The 15,874-nt window shown below is 42.1% G+C and overlaps 1 protein-coding gene across 5 annotated transcripts in view; it reads left to right on the top strand.

Annotated features, from left to right (window-relative positions):
* AK4 (adenylate kinase 4) overlaps positions 1-15,874 on the top strand; it is a 77,631-nt gene that overhangs the window by 40,578 nt on the left and 21,179 nt on the right. For all 5 annotated transcript variants that reach the window (XM_032296735.1, XM_032296733.1, XM_032296736.1 and 2 more), the window contains one exon: positions 1,691-1,810. In XM_032296735.1, the coding sequence (XP_032152626.1) occupies positions 1,702-1,810 (109 nt within the window). In that variant the 5' untranslated portion in view covers positions 1,691-1,701. The remainder of the gene's footprint in view (positions 1-1,690; positions 1,811-15,874) is intronic.

Below are 15,874 nucleotides of genomic sequence, written 5' to 3'. Positions count from 1 at the left end.
GGTGAGCCGAGATTGCGCCACTGCACTCCAGCCTGGGCGACTGAGTGAGACTCCGTAGCCAAAAAAAAAAAAAAAGTAAGTGGTGTCAAATGATTTTTGAGCCTTTTTCTAGTAATGTAATTCTGCTTTGTGTTTTTATTTTTACTTATTTTTGTGAGATGGAGTCTCACTGTCACCTGGGCTGGAGTGCAGTGGTATGACCTTGGCTCATTGCAACTTCTGCCTCCTGGGTTTAAGTGATTCTCCTGCCTCGGCCTGCTGAACAGTTGACATTACAGGAGCCCACCACCATGCTCAGCTAATTTTTTTTTTTTTTTTTTTTTTTGAGACTGAGTCTTGCTCTGTCACCCAGTGCAGTGGCACGGTCTTGGCTCACTGCAACCTCCATCTCCTGGGTTCATGCAGTTCTCCTGTCTCAGCCTCCTGAGTAACTGGGATTACAGGCACCCACCACCACACCTGGCTAATTTTTGTATTTTTAGTAGAGACAGAGTTTCACCACGTTGGCCAGGCTGATCTCAAACTCATAATCCCAGGTGATCCTCAAGCTCCCAAAGTGTTGGGATTACAGGCATGAGCCATCATACCTGGATCTTTGTGTTTTAAAAGAACTGAATTGGTCTGTCTAGAATGTGATTCTTCAGGGTTCATTATCAGTTACCCCAAGAGCAGAGGATTTCACTTGTGGTTAAAAAAAAAATAAAACACAAATTTAGTTCTTGGAAATGTACAGATTTAAACTGATAGTTTGTTTTACTAAATGCAACTCACAATTTCTACATATAGGAAATTAGTATTTTAAATGAAGATAGAAGCAGTTTTCCCCGAAAGTATTTGTGTGGTTTTGTTAAAACTTCACATCCTTTTATGAACTTGGTATTCCACTAATAACTCTGAGTTGCTTTTACAGCTGTGTCAGCAAGGTGCCATCTTCTTATATTGAAGTTCATGAAAAGACATAAAGCTGTTGTTGTTTGTATTATGTGACATTCTTTTTAGACCACTGGAACTTGTTTCCTTTGGTCTCTCTAAGGAATGATTGTGCTTCTCATCTTCCTTTAGTCTTCTGTACATTGTGTGGTTGATTACGTTTCTTGTTACCATAAACTGTTGAGAGGCACAGTGCCCAATTTGTGGCTTACCTCTAGGAAGTATCCAGGGTTTCTCTTTATCAGTCTTTCATGTATCATCCTTCTTCTTGACTTTATTTTCTACTCTTATTTTTTTCTTGCCCAGTTTATGTATTTTCCTTTTTTGGAGACAGGGTCTCCTCCTGTTGCCCAGGCTGGGAGGCAGTAGCACAATCAGTAAGCTTGAGCTCACTGCAAGCTCAAACTCCTGGGCTCAAGTGATCCTCCCACCTCATCCTCCCAAAGTACTGGAATTACAGGCATGAGCCACCATACCTGGACACTCTTTCTTCCTTTTTTTGGTGTGTATGTGTGTGTGGGGGGTGTTATGCTGTCTCAAAGAGCTGCTTTTATAATTTTTGGGGAGATAAATGTGTTAAATAAGCAACAGTCCCACTTACTGAGGTGAATATTTTAAAAACTAAAAACATACCTACAACTACCTAAAAATTTCCTTCCATATCAAGAAGGATGGAGAGAAGGCAAAACTGTCAGAGTTGGTGAGCTTTTTGTTTGGGAAGCTTTCTTGAATACCTCTTTATTTCTTGTCTTTTTAATAGAAGTTGGTGAGATGGCAAAGCAATACATAGAGAAAAGTCTTTTGGTTCCAGACCATGTGATCACACGCCTAATGATGTCCGAGTTGGAGAACAGGCGTGGCCAGCACTGGCTCCTCGATGGTGAGTTGAAGCTGTGAGTAAACTGGATTTCTGGGAATTGTCAGTTAAGGTCTTGCACACTCTCTTAACTTCTTACCGATTGGAAAATGCCTTATTGTCTAAACTTTCTGTCATTTATTTAATATTACAATTTGGCAACATGATAGGAACCCATTGTGGTGAGGCCTCTTATTTCTTCTGTCTCCGGATCACCATCATGAGAACCACTGATTTGAAGCAAATCTTCCCCAAATTTCTGTTATTGCCTCATCCCTTTTGTTTCCATAAGTCATCCTGAGTATAACTCCTCTTCAATCAGATGTTCTTTCATTCACCGCAGGACACACAAAATAAAACTATGAGTTATTATTTTTCACTTATCAGATTAACAGAGAAAGAACATCGGAAAATCCTTTATTGAATGTGTAGGAAACAAATATTGTTGAAAGTATAAAATGAGCAACCTTTGGAGAGCAGTTAGCATTATATATACTTTCTGATCCAGCAGTTCCATTCTGGATTTCTGCCTAAAGATGCAAGGTTTATTTCAACGTTATTTGTAAATAGGAAGACACTGTTACTGACACTATAAAAGAATCACTATATACGTGGTACTCTGAGGACACAAAGGGGAAAATTATCTATTCTGTTGGTAGGAGGAGGGGTTGGAAGAACTGTATAGAAAGTGATGAATAGATAAATGATCCTCACGTGGATGAATGGGGATAGGGAAGGTAGATTTTTTTTTTTTTTTTTCCCAGCAGAGGGATAGTGTAAACAGAGTGAAAGGGGAATGAGTTATCTTAGTATTTTTCTGAGCCTGCAGGCAGAGGTTGCAGAGGAAATCCTGGGGTAGATAGCCTTTGATTTTGCATAAAGATGGTGGAACTGGAATTTGTTGGCTTTTTGAAGCACTGAAGAGTTGTTAAGTAGGGGTGTAATATCACATTTATCTCTCAGAAAGATTATTCCATTAGCAGCATAGGAAAGATTAGGTGCTGGGGCATGGAAGAGAGTTGTGACTACAAACCAGAGATCATTAGAATAACTGGACTAAGGGATGTTGAAGGCCTAAATTTAAGCAATAATAGCAGTGGGATGGAAGAGGGAGGCACCATTCATAATAGAGTGAATTGAGGAGAAAGAATTGACAGGAGGTGTGGCTGATATTAGGTACTACAGCCCCAGGGTTTTCTTTTATTGCCTTCCAGGCTTTTTGAGTTTCCTAGTTTTCATAACCCTCTCTACACTGGAGAGAGGGTAGTGTAGAGTTTCATAACCTAGGCTTGTTAATTTCTCTAGAATCTACTTTCAACCCACAAAAGTTAGCCCTTTTCTTAGTCTGTTTTCTGCTGCTACAACAGAATATTTTGAACTGGGCCATTTATAAAGAAAAGAAATTTATTTCTCACCAGTTCTAGAGGCTGGAAAGTCCAAGAGCATGGTGTTAGCATCTGATGAGGGCTTTCTTGCTGCACTGTCCCTGGCAGAAGGCATCACATGGGGAGGAAGTACATGCCTCTGAGAGGGAATGGGAGCTGAACTTACTCTTTTATCAGGAGCCCATTGTTCTATCTAGAGCCCACTTCTCTCATAAGAGCGTTCGTTCATTCATTCATGAGGGCAGAGCCCTTATGACCTAATGACCTCTTAAAGCCTCCATCTTCCATTACATGACAATGCCAATTAAATTTCAACTAAAATTAAATTTAATTAAAATTAAAATTGAATGTCCCCTCCATTCAATTGAATGGAGGGGACATTCAAACCTTAGCATTCTGCCCCTACCCACCTCCCCACAAAAAACAACTCCTGTCCTTCTCATATACAGAATACATTCATTCTATCCTAGTAGTCCCCAGAGTCTTAACTTGGTCTAGCATCAACTCAAAAGTCCAATCTGAATCAGACATGGGTGAGATTTATAAGGTACAATTCATTCTGGGACAAATTCTCTTCAGCTGTGAGCCTGTGAAAGTCAATGCAGGTCATCTACTTCCGAAATGCTATGGTAGGAAGGAGTTTGATGGACATTACCATTCCAAAAGAAGAAATAGGCCAGAAGAAAGGAGTAAGTGGTCCCTGATAAGTCCAAAATACAACAGGGGAAACATTAAGTCATAAAGATGGAGAATATCTCCATCTACCCCACATTCTGCCTCCTGGGCACACTGGGATGGGAGTTGGGCTCCCAGGGCCTCAGAAGCCCCACCCCCTGTGACTTTGCTGGCTCAGTCCACTCAGCAGCTCTCATGGGTTGGAGTTGTATACTGGTGGATTTACAGTTCTGGGGTGTTGACAGTGTCCCACTTCCATGGCTCCACTAGGCATTGCCCTAGTGGGGACTGTGTGGCAGCCTTGACCCCACAGTTCCACTGGGCATTGTCCTAATGGGGGCTGTCTGCCGTGGCTCTATCCTGCAATAGGTCTCTGTCTGGGCATCCAAGCAGTCCCTGGCATTCTTTGATATCTAGGTGGAAGAAGCCATGCCCTGCAGGACTTGCATTCTGGAGCCATGCCTGAAGCTGTTTGAGTCATGGCTGGGGAGGCCAAAGAATGCTATCCATCTCCTGAAACCAGCCTACCATTCTAGAGCTCTGGGTCTGTGATGGGAGGGGCAGTCTAGTGATCTCTGAAATGCCTTTGAGGTCTTTCTTCCATTGTCTTGATTGATAGCACCTGGCTTCCTTCTACCCATGCTTGAGCAATAGGTTGTTTGACCATGCACTTAATATTCCCTCTTGAACATACTTCTCCACTCCTTACATGGCCATGCAAGAATTTTCTAAATTTTTCTCTTTTGCTTCTCTTTTAACCATATAGTTATCCCTCAGTATCTGCCGAGGGTGAGCGGTGTGGGAAGGGATTGGTTCCAGGACCACTCCCTCATACCAAAATCCATGCATATTCCAGCCCTGTGAAACCCACGGATATGAAAAGTCAGTCCTCCATGTGCAAGGGTTTTGCATCCTGCAAATACTGTATTGCATTTGGCTGTGAATGTGGAACCCGGTGATATGGAGGGCCAACTGTATTTACTGAAAAAATCCTTGGCTGGGTGTGGTGGCTCATACCTGTAATCCCAGCACTTTGGGAGGCCGAGGTGGGCGAATCACTTGAGCACAGGAGACCAGCCTGGGCAACATTGCAAAATCTCATCTCTACAAAAATTAGCCAGGTGTGGTGGCATGTGCCTGTGGTCCCAGCTACTTGGGACTGAGGTGGGAGGATCACTTTAGCCCAAGAGGTTGAGGCAGCAGTGAGGCATGATCACACCACTGCACTCCAGCCTGGATGACAGAGTGAGACCCTGTTTCAAAAGAAAAGAACAAATTTTGGTATAAAGTATGTCCTCAGAGTTCAAACCCATGTGTTCAGTGGTCAACTGTATTTGATCATCTCTCTGCTCTCACATCTCATTTTATGCAGTTAAAAGTAACCACACAGCAGTTTGAACGCTTTACTACTTAGAGATTTCTTCCACCGCATATCCTAGTTCATTGCTCTTAAGATTTGCACTCCATAAAGCTCTAGGACGTGGACATAATTTGCCAAGGTCTTCGCAGCTGTCTAACAAGAATAACATTTACTCCATTTTCTAATACCTTCTTTTACATTTCTGTCTGAGACCTCATCAGAATGGCCTGTAGTATCCAATTGCTGCTAACATTCTGGTCGTGACCACTTGAGTAGTTTCTTTTTCGAGATGGAGTCTCACTGTCGCCCAGGCTGGAGTGCCGTGGCATGATCTCGGCTCACTGCAACCTCCACCTCCCAGTTTCAAGTGATTCTCCTGCCTCAGCCTCCCAAGTAGCTGGGATTGTAGGCATATGGCACCATGCCCAGCTAATTTTTGTATTTTAAGTAGAGATAGCGTTTCACCATGTTGGCCAAACTGGTCTTGAACTCTGATCTCAGGTGATCCGCCTGCCTCGGCCTCCCAAAGTGCTGGGATTGCAGGTCTGAGCCACTGTGCCTGGCTCCCTTGAGTAATTTTTAAGAAGATTCAAGGCCGGGCGTGGTGGCTCAAGCCTGTAATCCCCGCACTTTGGGAGGCCGAGGCGGGTGGATCACGAGGTCAAGAGATCGAGACCATCCTGGTCAAAATGGTGAAACCCCGTCTCTACTAAAAATACAAAAAATTAGCTGGGCATGGTGGCGCATGCCTGTAATCCCAGCGACTCAGGAGGCTGGGGCAGGAGAATTGCCTGAACCCGGGAGGCGGAGGTTGCAGTGAGCCAAGATCGCGCCACTGCACTCCAGCCTGGGTAACAAGAGCGAAACTCCATCCCAAAAAAAAAAGAAAAAAAAAAGAAGATTCAGACCTTCCCTACAGCTCCCCTCTTCTTTTGAGTTCTCACCGTAATTGCCCTTGATGCATCATTCATGGCAATTTAGGGAGTTTCTAGCTGCCTCCTCCAAATTCTTGCAGCCTCTACCCATTACCTGGTTCCAAGGCTATGGCCACATTTTTAGGTGTTTGTTATGGAAACAGCCCCACTCCTTGATATCCATTTTTTGTCTTAGTCTGTTTTGAGTTGCTATAACAGAATACCTCAGGTTGGATCATTTATAAAGAAAAGAAATTTATTTCTCACAGTTCTGGAGGCAGGGAAGAGTAAGACCATGGTGCTCCTATCTGTTGAGAGTCTTTTTGCTGTGTGTTGTAACCTGGTGGAAGGCAGCACATGATGAGAAGGTTCACACAAGAGAGGGAATAAGGGGTTAAACTTAGGTTTTTTCAGGAGCCCACTCCTGAGATAAACAAACCTATTAATCCATTCATGAGGGCAGAGCCCTCATGTCCTGATAATTTCTTAAAGGCCCCACCTCCCAATGCCTTTAAATTGGCAATTCAATTTCAACATGAGTTTTGGAGGAAACATTCAAACCATAGCACCCCTAGTGCTTTTTGTGTGGGTATTTATCACAACTGATAAACTTTGACTTTGCCACCACTTAACAGTATCTCTAGTTTAAATTTTTAAATTGTAAGTCCTCTCACCTTGCAAAATGAGTTAGTGTAGGTTTAGTGAACTTAAAATTCCTGTGTTTAAAAAGGATCATCTGTGTTAAACTCTAGAAAGAGGGTTAGTGTAATAATTGAGAGCATGGACCCTGATGCTGCCAGACTGCCTGACTTGAATCCCCGCTCTGCCACTTTCTGGCAGACTGTGTGACCTTGGGCCTCTGATTGCTCATGAAACACAGATTAGCAAAGAGGGGCAGAGTGAGCAAATATGTATAAAGTGCTTAGAAGAGTGCTTGCTTTATGTAAGGACTATATGAGTGTTTGTCATTATTTGTTGTGACTAATGTACAGGTCCTGAATTTTGGGGGTTGGGGGATGACTGTTTAAAGTGTTCACTTCAAGGCCGGGCGCAGTGGCTCAAGCCTGTAATCCCAGCACTTTGGGAGGCCGAGGCGGGTGGATCACGAGGTCAAGAGATCGAGACCATCCTGGTCAACATGGTGAAACCCCGTCTCTACTAAAAATACAAAAAATTAGCTGGGCATGGTGGTGCGTGCCTGTAATCCCAGCTACTCAGGAGGCTGAGGCAGGAGAATTGCCTGAACCCAGGAGACGGAGGTTGCAGTGAGCCGAGATCGCGCCATTGCACTCCAGCCTGGGTAACGAGCGAAACTCCGTCTCAAAAATAAATAAATAAATAAATAAAGTGTTCACTTCAAAAATAGCTCTAAAAGTATTTATCGAGGCAGAATAAAAGTCAGTTTGAATTATGGAATGTTTTCTGTATCTCTTCAGTGCTTGCTTTTGCCATGACTTCGTCTTCCCCTCAGGACTGAGTAACTGAAGTTCTTCCACATCATAGGCCTGTTTTAGTAAAGTGCGTCAGCCTCCCAAATGATTTGGTTAGTATTTTTCTCCTTGAAAACCCATATGGTCACTTTTTCAGTTGCGATTTTTCTTTAAAGCTCTGGAGTAAATCCATTTGGCAAGGTGTGGAGTGCGAGGGATGCCTGGTTCCTATGTTCAGCTTTAGACTCCTTATGTTACACAGGCACATGCTCTGCGGAGGACGTGCCTGTTGAGTGTGCTAAAGGTGATTGAATGTGGAAAGGTCAAGAAAGGCATTGTGATGACAGATGACTCATGATCTTGGTCCATATGGCTGTTGAGAGGCATCCTGCAAACGGTGGGTGGAAATGGGTAGAGTGGATCCAAGCCAAGGGAACCCCAAGTGAGGATGTGGGGAGCAGAGGGAGGGTGAGTGCTCTGTGGTTTGGTCAGCTTTGCCCTTGCTGAAAAAACATTCAGCACTACCTTCCCTTTACAGTGCTTTCCAGTTGGGTAAGAAATATTCTTTGTTTAGTTGGGGGTTTTTTGTTTTTGTTTTTGTTTTGTTTTTGAGATGGAGACTCTCTCTCACCCAGGCTGGAGTGCAGTGGCGCAATCTTGGTTCACTGCAACCTCCACCTCCCAGGTTCAAGCAGTTCTCCTGTCTCAGCCTCTTGAATAGCTGGGATTACAGGTGCATGCCACCATGGTTGGCTGTTTTTTTTGTATTTTTTTTTTAGTAGAGGTGAGGTTGCACTATGTTGGCCAGGCTGGTCTTGAACTCCTGGCCTCAAGTGATCTGCCTGCCTCAGCCTCCCAAAGTGCTGGGATTACAGGTGTGAGCCACCACTCCCAGCCCCTAAGAAATATTCTTTTTTTGTGTGTTGTTGTGTGTGTGTATATACATGTATATATGTATATATGTATACACACATATGGAGAGTGGTTTTCCTCCTCTTTTTTCTTTTCTCCTTTCTCTATTTTCTCAAAAGTTTGTGTTAGTGACAGCAGTTTTTTTCTAATTAGTTTCCTTTAATTTTTAAGTGACATATTCTACCAGAGTATTATAATACACAAGGCTTCTAATTTTGTTATAAAACGGGTGGTTTTTTTGTTTGTTTCATAGAGAGGCTGTTTATTGCTAACTAAGTGATCTTGAGGTGAAATAGTAACTAAGGAACCGTAATCAGCTATTTGAAACAAATACATTGCTTAAGGCCAGGAGTTTGAGAGTAGCCTGGGCAACACAGCAAGACCCTGTCTCTACAAAAAAAAAAAAAATGCCGAGCTTGGTGGCACATACCTGTAGACCCAACTACTTGGGAGGCCGAGCCGTTATATTACTTGAGCCCAGGAGTTTCCTGCAGTGAGCCATGATGGCACCACTGCACTACAGCCCTCAGTGACAGCGAAATCATGTCCCCTGCAAAAAAAAAAAAAGCAAAATTTTCACTTTTTGTTTTGTGATGGAGTCTCACTCTGTCATCAGGCTGGAGTGCAGTGGCACGATTTTGGCTTGTTGCAGCCTCCTCCCCCTGGGTTCAAGTGATTCTCCTGCCTCAGCCTCTTGAGTAGCTGGGATTATAGGCACCCGCCACCACACTTGGCTAATTTTTCTATTTTTGTAGAGACGGGGTTTCACCAAGTTGGCCAGGCTGGTCTTGAATTCCTGACCTCAGGTGTGAGCTGCAGCACCTGGCTAATTTTTCACTTTTTTTAAAAAGGGTCGAGTATTAGTCCGTTTCCATGCGGCCAATAAAGACATACCCAAGACTGGGTAATTTATATAGGAAAAGTTTAATTGACTTATACTTCCATGTGGCTTGGGAAGCCTCACAATCATGGCAGAAGGCAAGGAGGAGCGAGTCACATCTTATATGGATGGCAGCAGGCAAGGGAAACTCCCGTTTTTAAAACTATCAGATCTCATGAGACTTACTCACTATAGGAGAACAGCATGGGAAAGACCTGCCCTCATAATTCAGTTGCCTGCCACCAGGTTCATCCCATGACACTTGGGGATTGTGGGAGCTATAGTTCAAGATGAAATTTGGATGAGGACACAGCCAGACCATATCAGGCCAGCAGTGAGGTATATAGCCATAGAGAGAGATGCATTAGTAACTGCTTTTTCATTTCAAAACTTAACTGCTTACTTGTGCATTAAAATAGCAATCTAGAAGTTCCCCAAATCAGTCCCAATTTATCTCCATGTACCAAGATGTAGTAGAATTATCTGCCATATGATTTTAGGGGTGACTATCAAAATAAATTGGTATTTCAAAGTTTGGATATGTAGAAAACAACCTTAAATTTTGGAATTGTAAATGAAATGTAATTTAATCCTTTTAATAACCTTTAGCACAAGAGTCAGCATTCAGTCCATGGTTGTATTTGGACCCTGGTTTGTTTGTTTCATTCTGAGCAATGCTGACCACTGGCAAGTGCTTTCTGAAGGTAATTCTGTTCTGCTTTTAGCATAAGTCAGAGTTGTTTGAATGTGTGCAGTGTTTGTGTGTGTGCCTCTGTTTTCCCTGAGAGCTAAATGATTTCAGACTTGAGATGTTCCTGGCTACGCACTCACCCAGAGCCGGTGGTGCAGCCGAGTAAAAGGTGTATGTTCAGAAACTAAATTATAGATGCTGGAGCAAGAAGAGTATTTTGCCCTGATTTTGCGAATGTGTTTTACCATACGAGGCTAGTACATAACAGCTCTGACCTTATCGTCTCCACATTTTTCCTTCTGATTCAGACCTCTGAAGAGTGTCACATCCCACTGGGCAACATATGTCTACAGAAAAAAGCCAAAAATACCTTCTGAATCACATCTTTTAGGAAATGCCAAGGGTAATTTTTTTTCAGTTGCCCTTGTGAATCTAGGGTATCTTTCAATAATAAAATATATAATAGATTTGTTTAGTAGGTTACTGGAAAATTCTGCTTTAATAAAAAAAAATCGGCCCTTTCTTCCTGTGTGTATGTGTGTGTGCGTTTATGTAAGAGGGCGGTAGTTTATCTTACTCATTTATCTTTAAATATTTAGCACTGAAAAATCGTTACCACATAACCCTTCAATCTCAGGTTGTTACTTAGGCAGTGATGTATATTCCAGTGTCTTGAATGGAAAGTTTAAAGCAGTTGCGGTGATTTCTAAAGAATGAAGAACAGTTGTAAAATCTGTGGAACTCTCCTAGGGTGCTGCGGCCATCTGTATCTGCCAGGCATGGATTAAACAATTAACATGTTTGGTTTCTCAGCAGGATTGTCCTTCTTGACATACCCATGACTTGCCCCTCTCATTGTAGCTCTGTTCATTCAACAAGCATTATTACATCTAATAGGTCCTGGATATTTTTAAAGTGAATAAAGTACAGGTATGACTAACTTTGCACTAGGCTGGTGACAGTGAAGAAGAATGCATGGAAAAGAGGAATTAGAGGTAGACTAAGCTTGACAAGGAGCACCTGACATAGGAGGGTTCAGAGACATATATTCAGCCACACATGGTACAGGTGAGGTGTTCCAAGAGGTAAGTGGAATGATTTTTGCAAGTAAGGAGTGACATTTTTGGTCAAAATGATTGCATGAAAAAAGATGGATGTGTGTTGATTAGTCTTAGTGTACCACATTTCTGGAAACTCTGTCCACCCCAAGACAATGTAAATATGCTTGACTTTTTTTTTTTTTTTTTAATCATCATCTGAAATTCTGATTTGAGGAGACAGTAGGGTGTAGTTGGGTAATCCTGGAGTTGAAAGTATGAGCCAATGAGGCTGGCAAGTGGACAGGGGCAAAAGTTAAACCTTTCATGAAATTAAAAAACGGAGTTGAGTAAGCATTAAAGTTAATATTAAAAATGAGTTAGGGGAAGTTAAAAGTAAGATTTAAAACTTTGAGTTTAAAAGTATGAACGACATATTTTTAAACTTTATTTCCAACATTTAAAAATTAACTGGATTGTGGGCCAGGCGTGGTGGCTCATGCCTGGAATCTCAGCACTTTGGGAGGCCAAGGCAGGGGGATCATGAGGTCAGGAGTTTGAGACCATCTTGACCAACGTGGTGAAACCTTGTCTTTACTAAAAGATACAAAAAAATTAGCCAGGTGTGGTGGCGGGTGCCTGTAATCCCAGCTACTTGGGAGGCCCAGGCAGGAGAACTCCTCGAACCCAGGAGGCAGAGGTTGCAGTGAGCTGAGATCGTTCCATCGTACTCAGCCTGAGCGACAGGGCAAGACTGTCTCAAAAAAATAAAAATAAAAATAACTGGATTATTAACCTTTTAAATTTAGATCTACATTTGACATTAAATTGTGATTTCTCTGTATCTGGGCATGTCTTGTCTTATATGTTCAGATGCACCTAGCCCATTTGCTATTGCCGCTTAATTAGAAGTCTGTAAAGTAAGGCACAGGATGAAACTCTTCAACTCCTAACTTTAGATATTAGGAAAGCCTGAATTCATGAAACAAGTAATTCATCCAATTCATGGGAATTGGATGGATTAAGAAAATTCATTGCAAAACATCATTCAAAGCATCTGAGGGCATACTTTGCTAGCTTAACAATTGTGCACTTACAGTGCACAAACCACGATGCTAAGAAGACCTGAACATGGTAGAAAAAGCATGGGTTAATGAATCAGACCTGAATACCAGTCTGTAATTTATAAGCTGCTATGCAGTCTTGTCTTTTTTTTTTTTTTTTTTTTTTTTGAGATGGAGTCTCTCTGTCGTACAGGGTATTGTGCAGTGGTGTGATCTCGGCTCACTGCAACCTCCACCTCCCAAGTTCAAGCGATTCTCTTGCCTCAGCCTCCCGAGTAGCTGAGATTACAGGTACCTGCCACCACACCCGGCTAATTTTTTCTTTCCTTTCCTTTTCTTTTTTTTAAATAGAGATGGGGTTTCGTCATGTTGGTCAGGCTGGTCTCAAACTCCTGACCTCAGGTGATCTGCCTGCCTCATCCTCCTAAAGTGCTGGGATTACAGGCATCAGCCACTGTGCCTGGCCTTTTTTTTTTTTTTTTTTTTTTTTTTTTTAAGAGGGGGTTGTGCTCTGTCACCCAGACTAGAGTGTAGTGGCACCATCACAGCTTACCACAGCCTCAAACCGGGTTCAAGTGATCCTCCCATCTCAGCTTCCTGAGTAGCTGAGACTACAAATGCATGCCACCTTGCCTGGCTAATTTTAAAATGTCTTGTAGAAATGGAATTTTGCTGTGTTGCCCAGGCTAGCCTTGAACTTGTATCCTCAAGCAGTCTTCCTGTCTCAGCCCCTCAAAGTGCTGAGATTACAGTCATTAGCCACTGTGCCATGTGGTATAGTCTTTTGCAAGCAAAGTTTTCTTTTTTGGATTCTTTTTCTTTATCCATAAAATAAGCATGTTCATGGCATATAGAGGTTTGCGAGGACTGATTAACAAATACAAAAATCTTAGTGGAGTTCTGGAAAACAGGTCATCAAATGGTAGACATATTTATTATAATTGATTTTAAGCTGCAATAGAAACACCTTGAAACTTACATAGATGTTAGGATTTAACATTTCAGTAATAACTTACCGAGGAACTATACAAAAAACAGTCATTCTAATGAATAAGGATCAACATGTTCACCCCTCATAAAGCACAGGCGGGCAGAGCATAAAATCACCCCTCTTGGCTGGGCATGGTGGCTCACACCTGTAATCCCAGCACTTTTGGAGGCTGAGGTGAGTAGAACACTTGAGGTCAGGAGTTCAAGATCAGCCTGACCAATATGGTGAAACCCCATCTGTACTAAAAATACAAAAATTAGCCAGACGTGGTGGCAGGTGCCTGTAATCCCAGCTACTTGGGAGGGCTGAGGCAGGAGAACAGTTTTAATCCGGTAGGCGGAGGTTGCAGTGAGCCGAGTCTGTGCCATTGCAGTCCAACCTGAATGGCAAGAGCAAAACTCTGTCTCAAAGAAAAAAAATCACCCTTGTTCTGTTAAACCTTGTGTAGTAATGTAAAACAAAACAAAACTCTGAATTGTCCTATCACCAATAAGAGAACACAGATTTTGGAGAGATGCACAGGTTGATTAGGGCTAAAGGGAGAATGAGATGTGGAAAACTACAGAGAATTTAATCTTTTGCTGTAATACGTTATCACTGTAAAACATCCAGGCCATATGGAAAAATGCAAAGGAAAGCAACAAATCACCTGAAATTCCACCAGCCAGAAACAACCAGGGCATCATACGTTATGTGCTTTAAAAAGGTATTTAATTTTACTGATTTTTTTTTTTTTTTTTTTAAGATGAACTCTCACTGTGTCACCCAGGCTGGAGTGTGGTGGCATGATCTTGGCTAACTGCAACCTTTGCCTCCTGGGTTCAAGCATTTCTCCTGCCTTAGCCCCCTGAGTAGCTGGGATTACAGGCATGCACCACCATGACTGGCTAATTTTTTATATTTTGGGTAGAGAGAGGGTTTCACCATGTTGGCCGCCAGGCTGGTCTCAAACTCCTGACCTCAAGTGATCTGCCTGCCTTGGCCTCCCAAAGTGCTAGAAGGACAGGCATGAGCCACTGTGCTCAGCCTTCATTTTACTCAAATTTAACAATAACAAAACTGAAGTGAAACTGAAGGAATTATTACTGAGCTTCAGATTTATCTGAATCTTTTTTCATCACCAAGGATATTAATTCCTATGAGGGCTCTTTAATATTATAAAAGCCACTAGGAGACTGACATATTTGTTTTGTTTTGTTTTAAATTCACATTTTAAATTTAAACAGGAGGCATTGTCTCTCTACAGTGAACCCGTGAGGGAACTTAAACATCCTTTAATCTCCTCTCACCCTTCATCCCTCTCAATTTTTGTTGGCTTTTGTCGTTAAAAAATTATTACAATTTTCTCTGCAAATGTAATTCCTGAGTTTTTTTCTTACATTAAAAATTTTTAATGAATTTTGTGCACTGGTTCTTTTACCTTCCTCTACTTCTTATTTTATTTTGATTAATCTCTTGGTTATATCTCTGTGACTATACTAGAATTCATTGAAATGTACATTTTAAATGAATTGTTTGGTATGTGAATTATATCTGAGTAAAGGTACACTGCTGTTTAACACAACTTTTTCATTCAGCACTGGGTTGACTGGATTTTGTTGGATTTTTTTTTTGTCCCTCCCTCTTCTCCCCTCTCTACCGAAGAGCTCATAATATGTTTGAGAATGTCTCATTTTTCAACCATTAGCTAACTAATATTTTTGAGTTGTTGTATCTTTCAAAACATTGCAACCATTGTTTGATTTTCTTCTGGCCTGATTCCCCATTTTATTTGTATTTGTTAAATAGAGGCACGGTCTTGCTCTGTCACCCAGGCAAGAGTGTGATGGTGCAATCATATTAATAGCTTGCTACACTCTCAAACTCCTGATCCTCCCGCCTCGGTCTCCCAAGTAACCAGGACTACAGGCACGCTGCCATGCCCAGCTAGTTTTTATTTTTTGTTTAGACAGGGTCTTGCTGTGTTGCCAAGGCTGGTCTCGAACTCTTGTGCTCAAGCAGTCTTCCTGCCTCAGCTTTCCAAAGTACTTGGATTGACAGGCTTAAGCCACTATGCCCAGCCCTTTTCTGCCTTTTTCAAGGTGATTCCACCCCCCCGTGCCCTCCCCTTGCAGCCACCACGTATGATAGAGTAACTTGATGTTGTTTTTGTTTATGTCCTATATAGAGTATGTTCTCCTGATCTGCAATTCAGTTCTTTCCTTTCCTGTATTATATATCCTTTTTGTCATTTGTTCAGATTTTCTATTTTAATAATACTAGTTATATTGGATATTACATTGACTACTTTCTGTCTTTCTACTTTAAATTTTTCTTGCTTCTGGGTTTCATTCTGCTTTCAGGCACACTCATACCTTTTATTTTGAGGGCGGTTGAGAACAAAACTTTGTTTATATTCTGCAACCGCTTGATGATTTTTCTACCTGTATGTGCCCTGTGACCGTGCTGTGGGCCCTCGTGCTTGCTGTTCCTCTGCCGGCAGTGCTCTGTCTCCAGATATCTGTGTGGATTGCCGGATGCAGGTCCCTACGCAGATAACCCTTCCTCAGAAGGTCTGTCTTGTACCATTCTGTCTGCCCACATCATTCTTCTTGCATTACAGTAATGTGATATTATGTATTTATCAGCATATTTGGTTTTTCATTCCTCCCCTATCCCTCCACCCCCAGTGCAGGCTGCAGAAAGCACAGGTTATGTCCATTTTATTCATGGCTGTATTGCCAGTGCCTGTAGCAGTGCTTGGCATATA

Source organism: Sapajus apella, unplaced genomic scaffold (assembly GCF_009761245.1).
Source record: "Sapajus apella isolate SASKATOON/1434 unplaced genomic scaffold, GSC_monkey_1.0 scaffold36, whole genome shotgun sequence".
Taxonomy (NCBI): Eukaryota; Metazoa; Chordata; class Mammalia; order Primates; family Cebidae; genus Sapajus; species Sapajus apella.
Note: the sequence above shows the minus strand (reverse complement) of the source record. Positions and strands in the feature narration are given on the sequence as shown.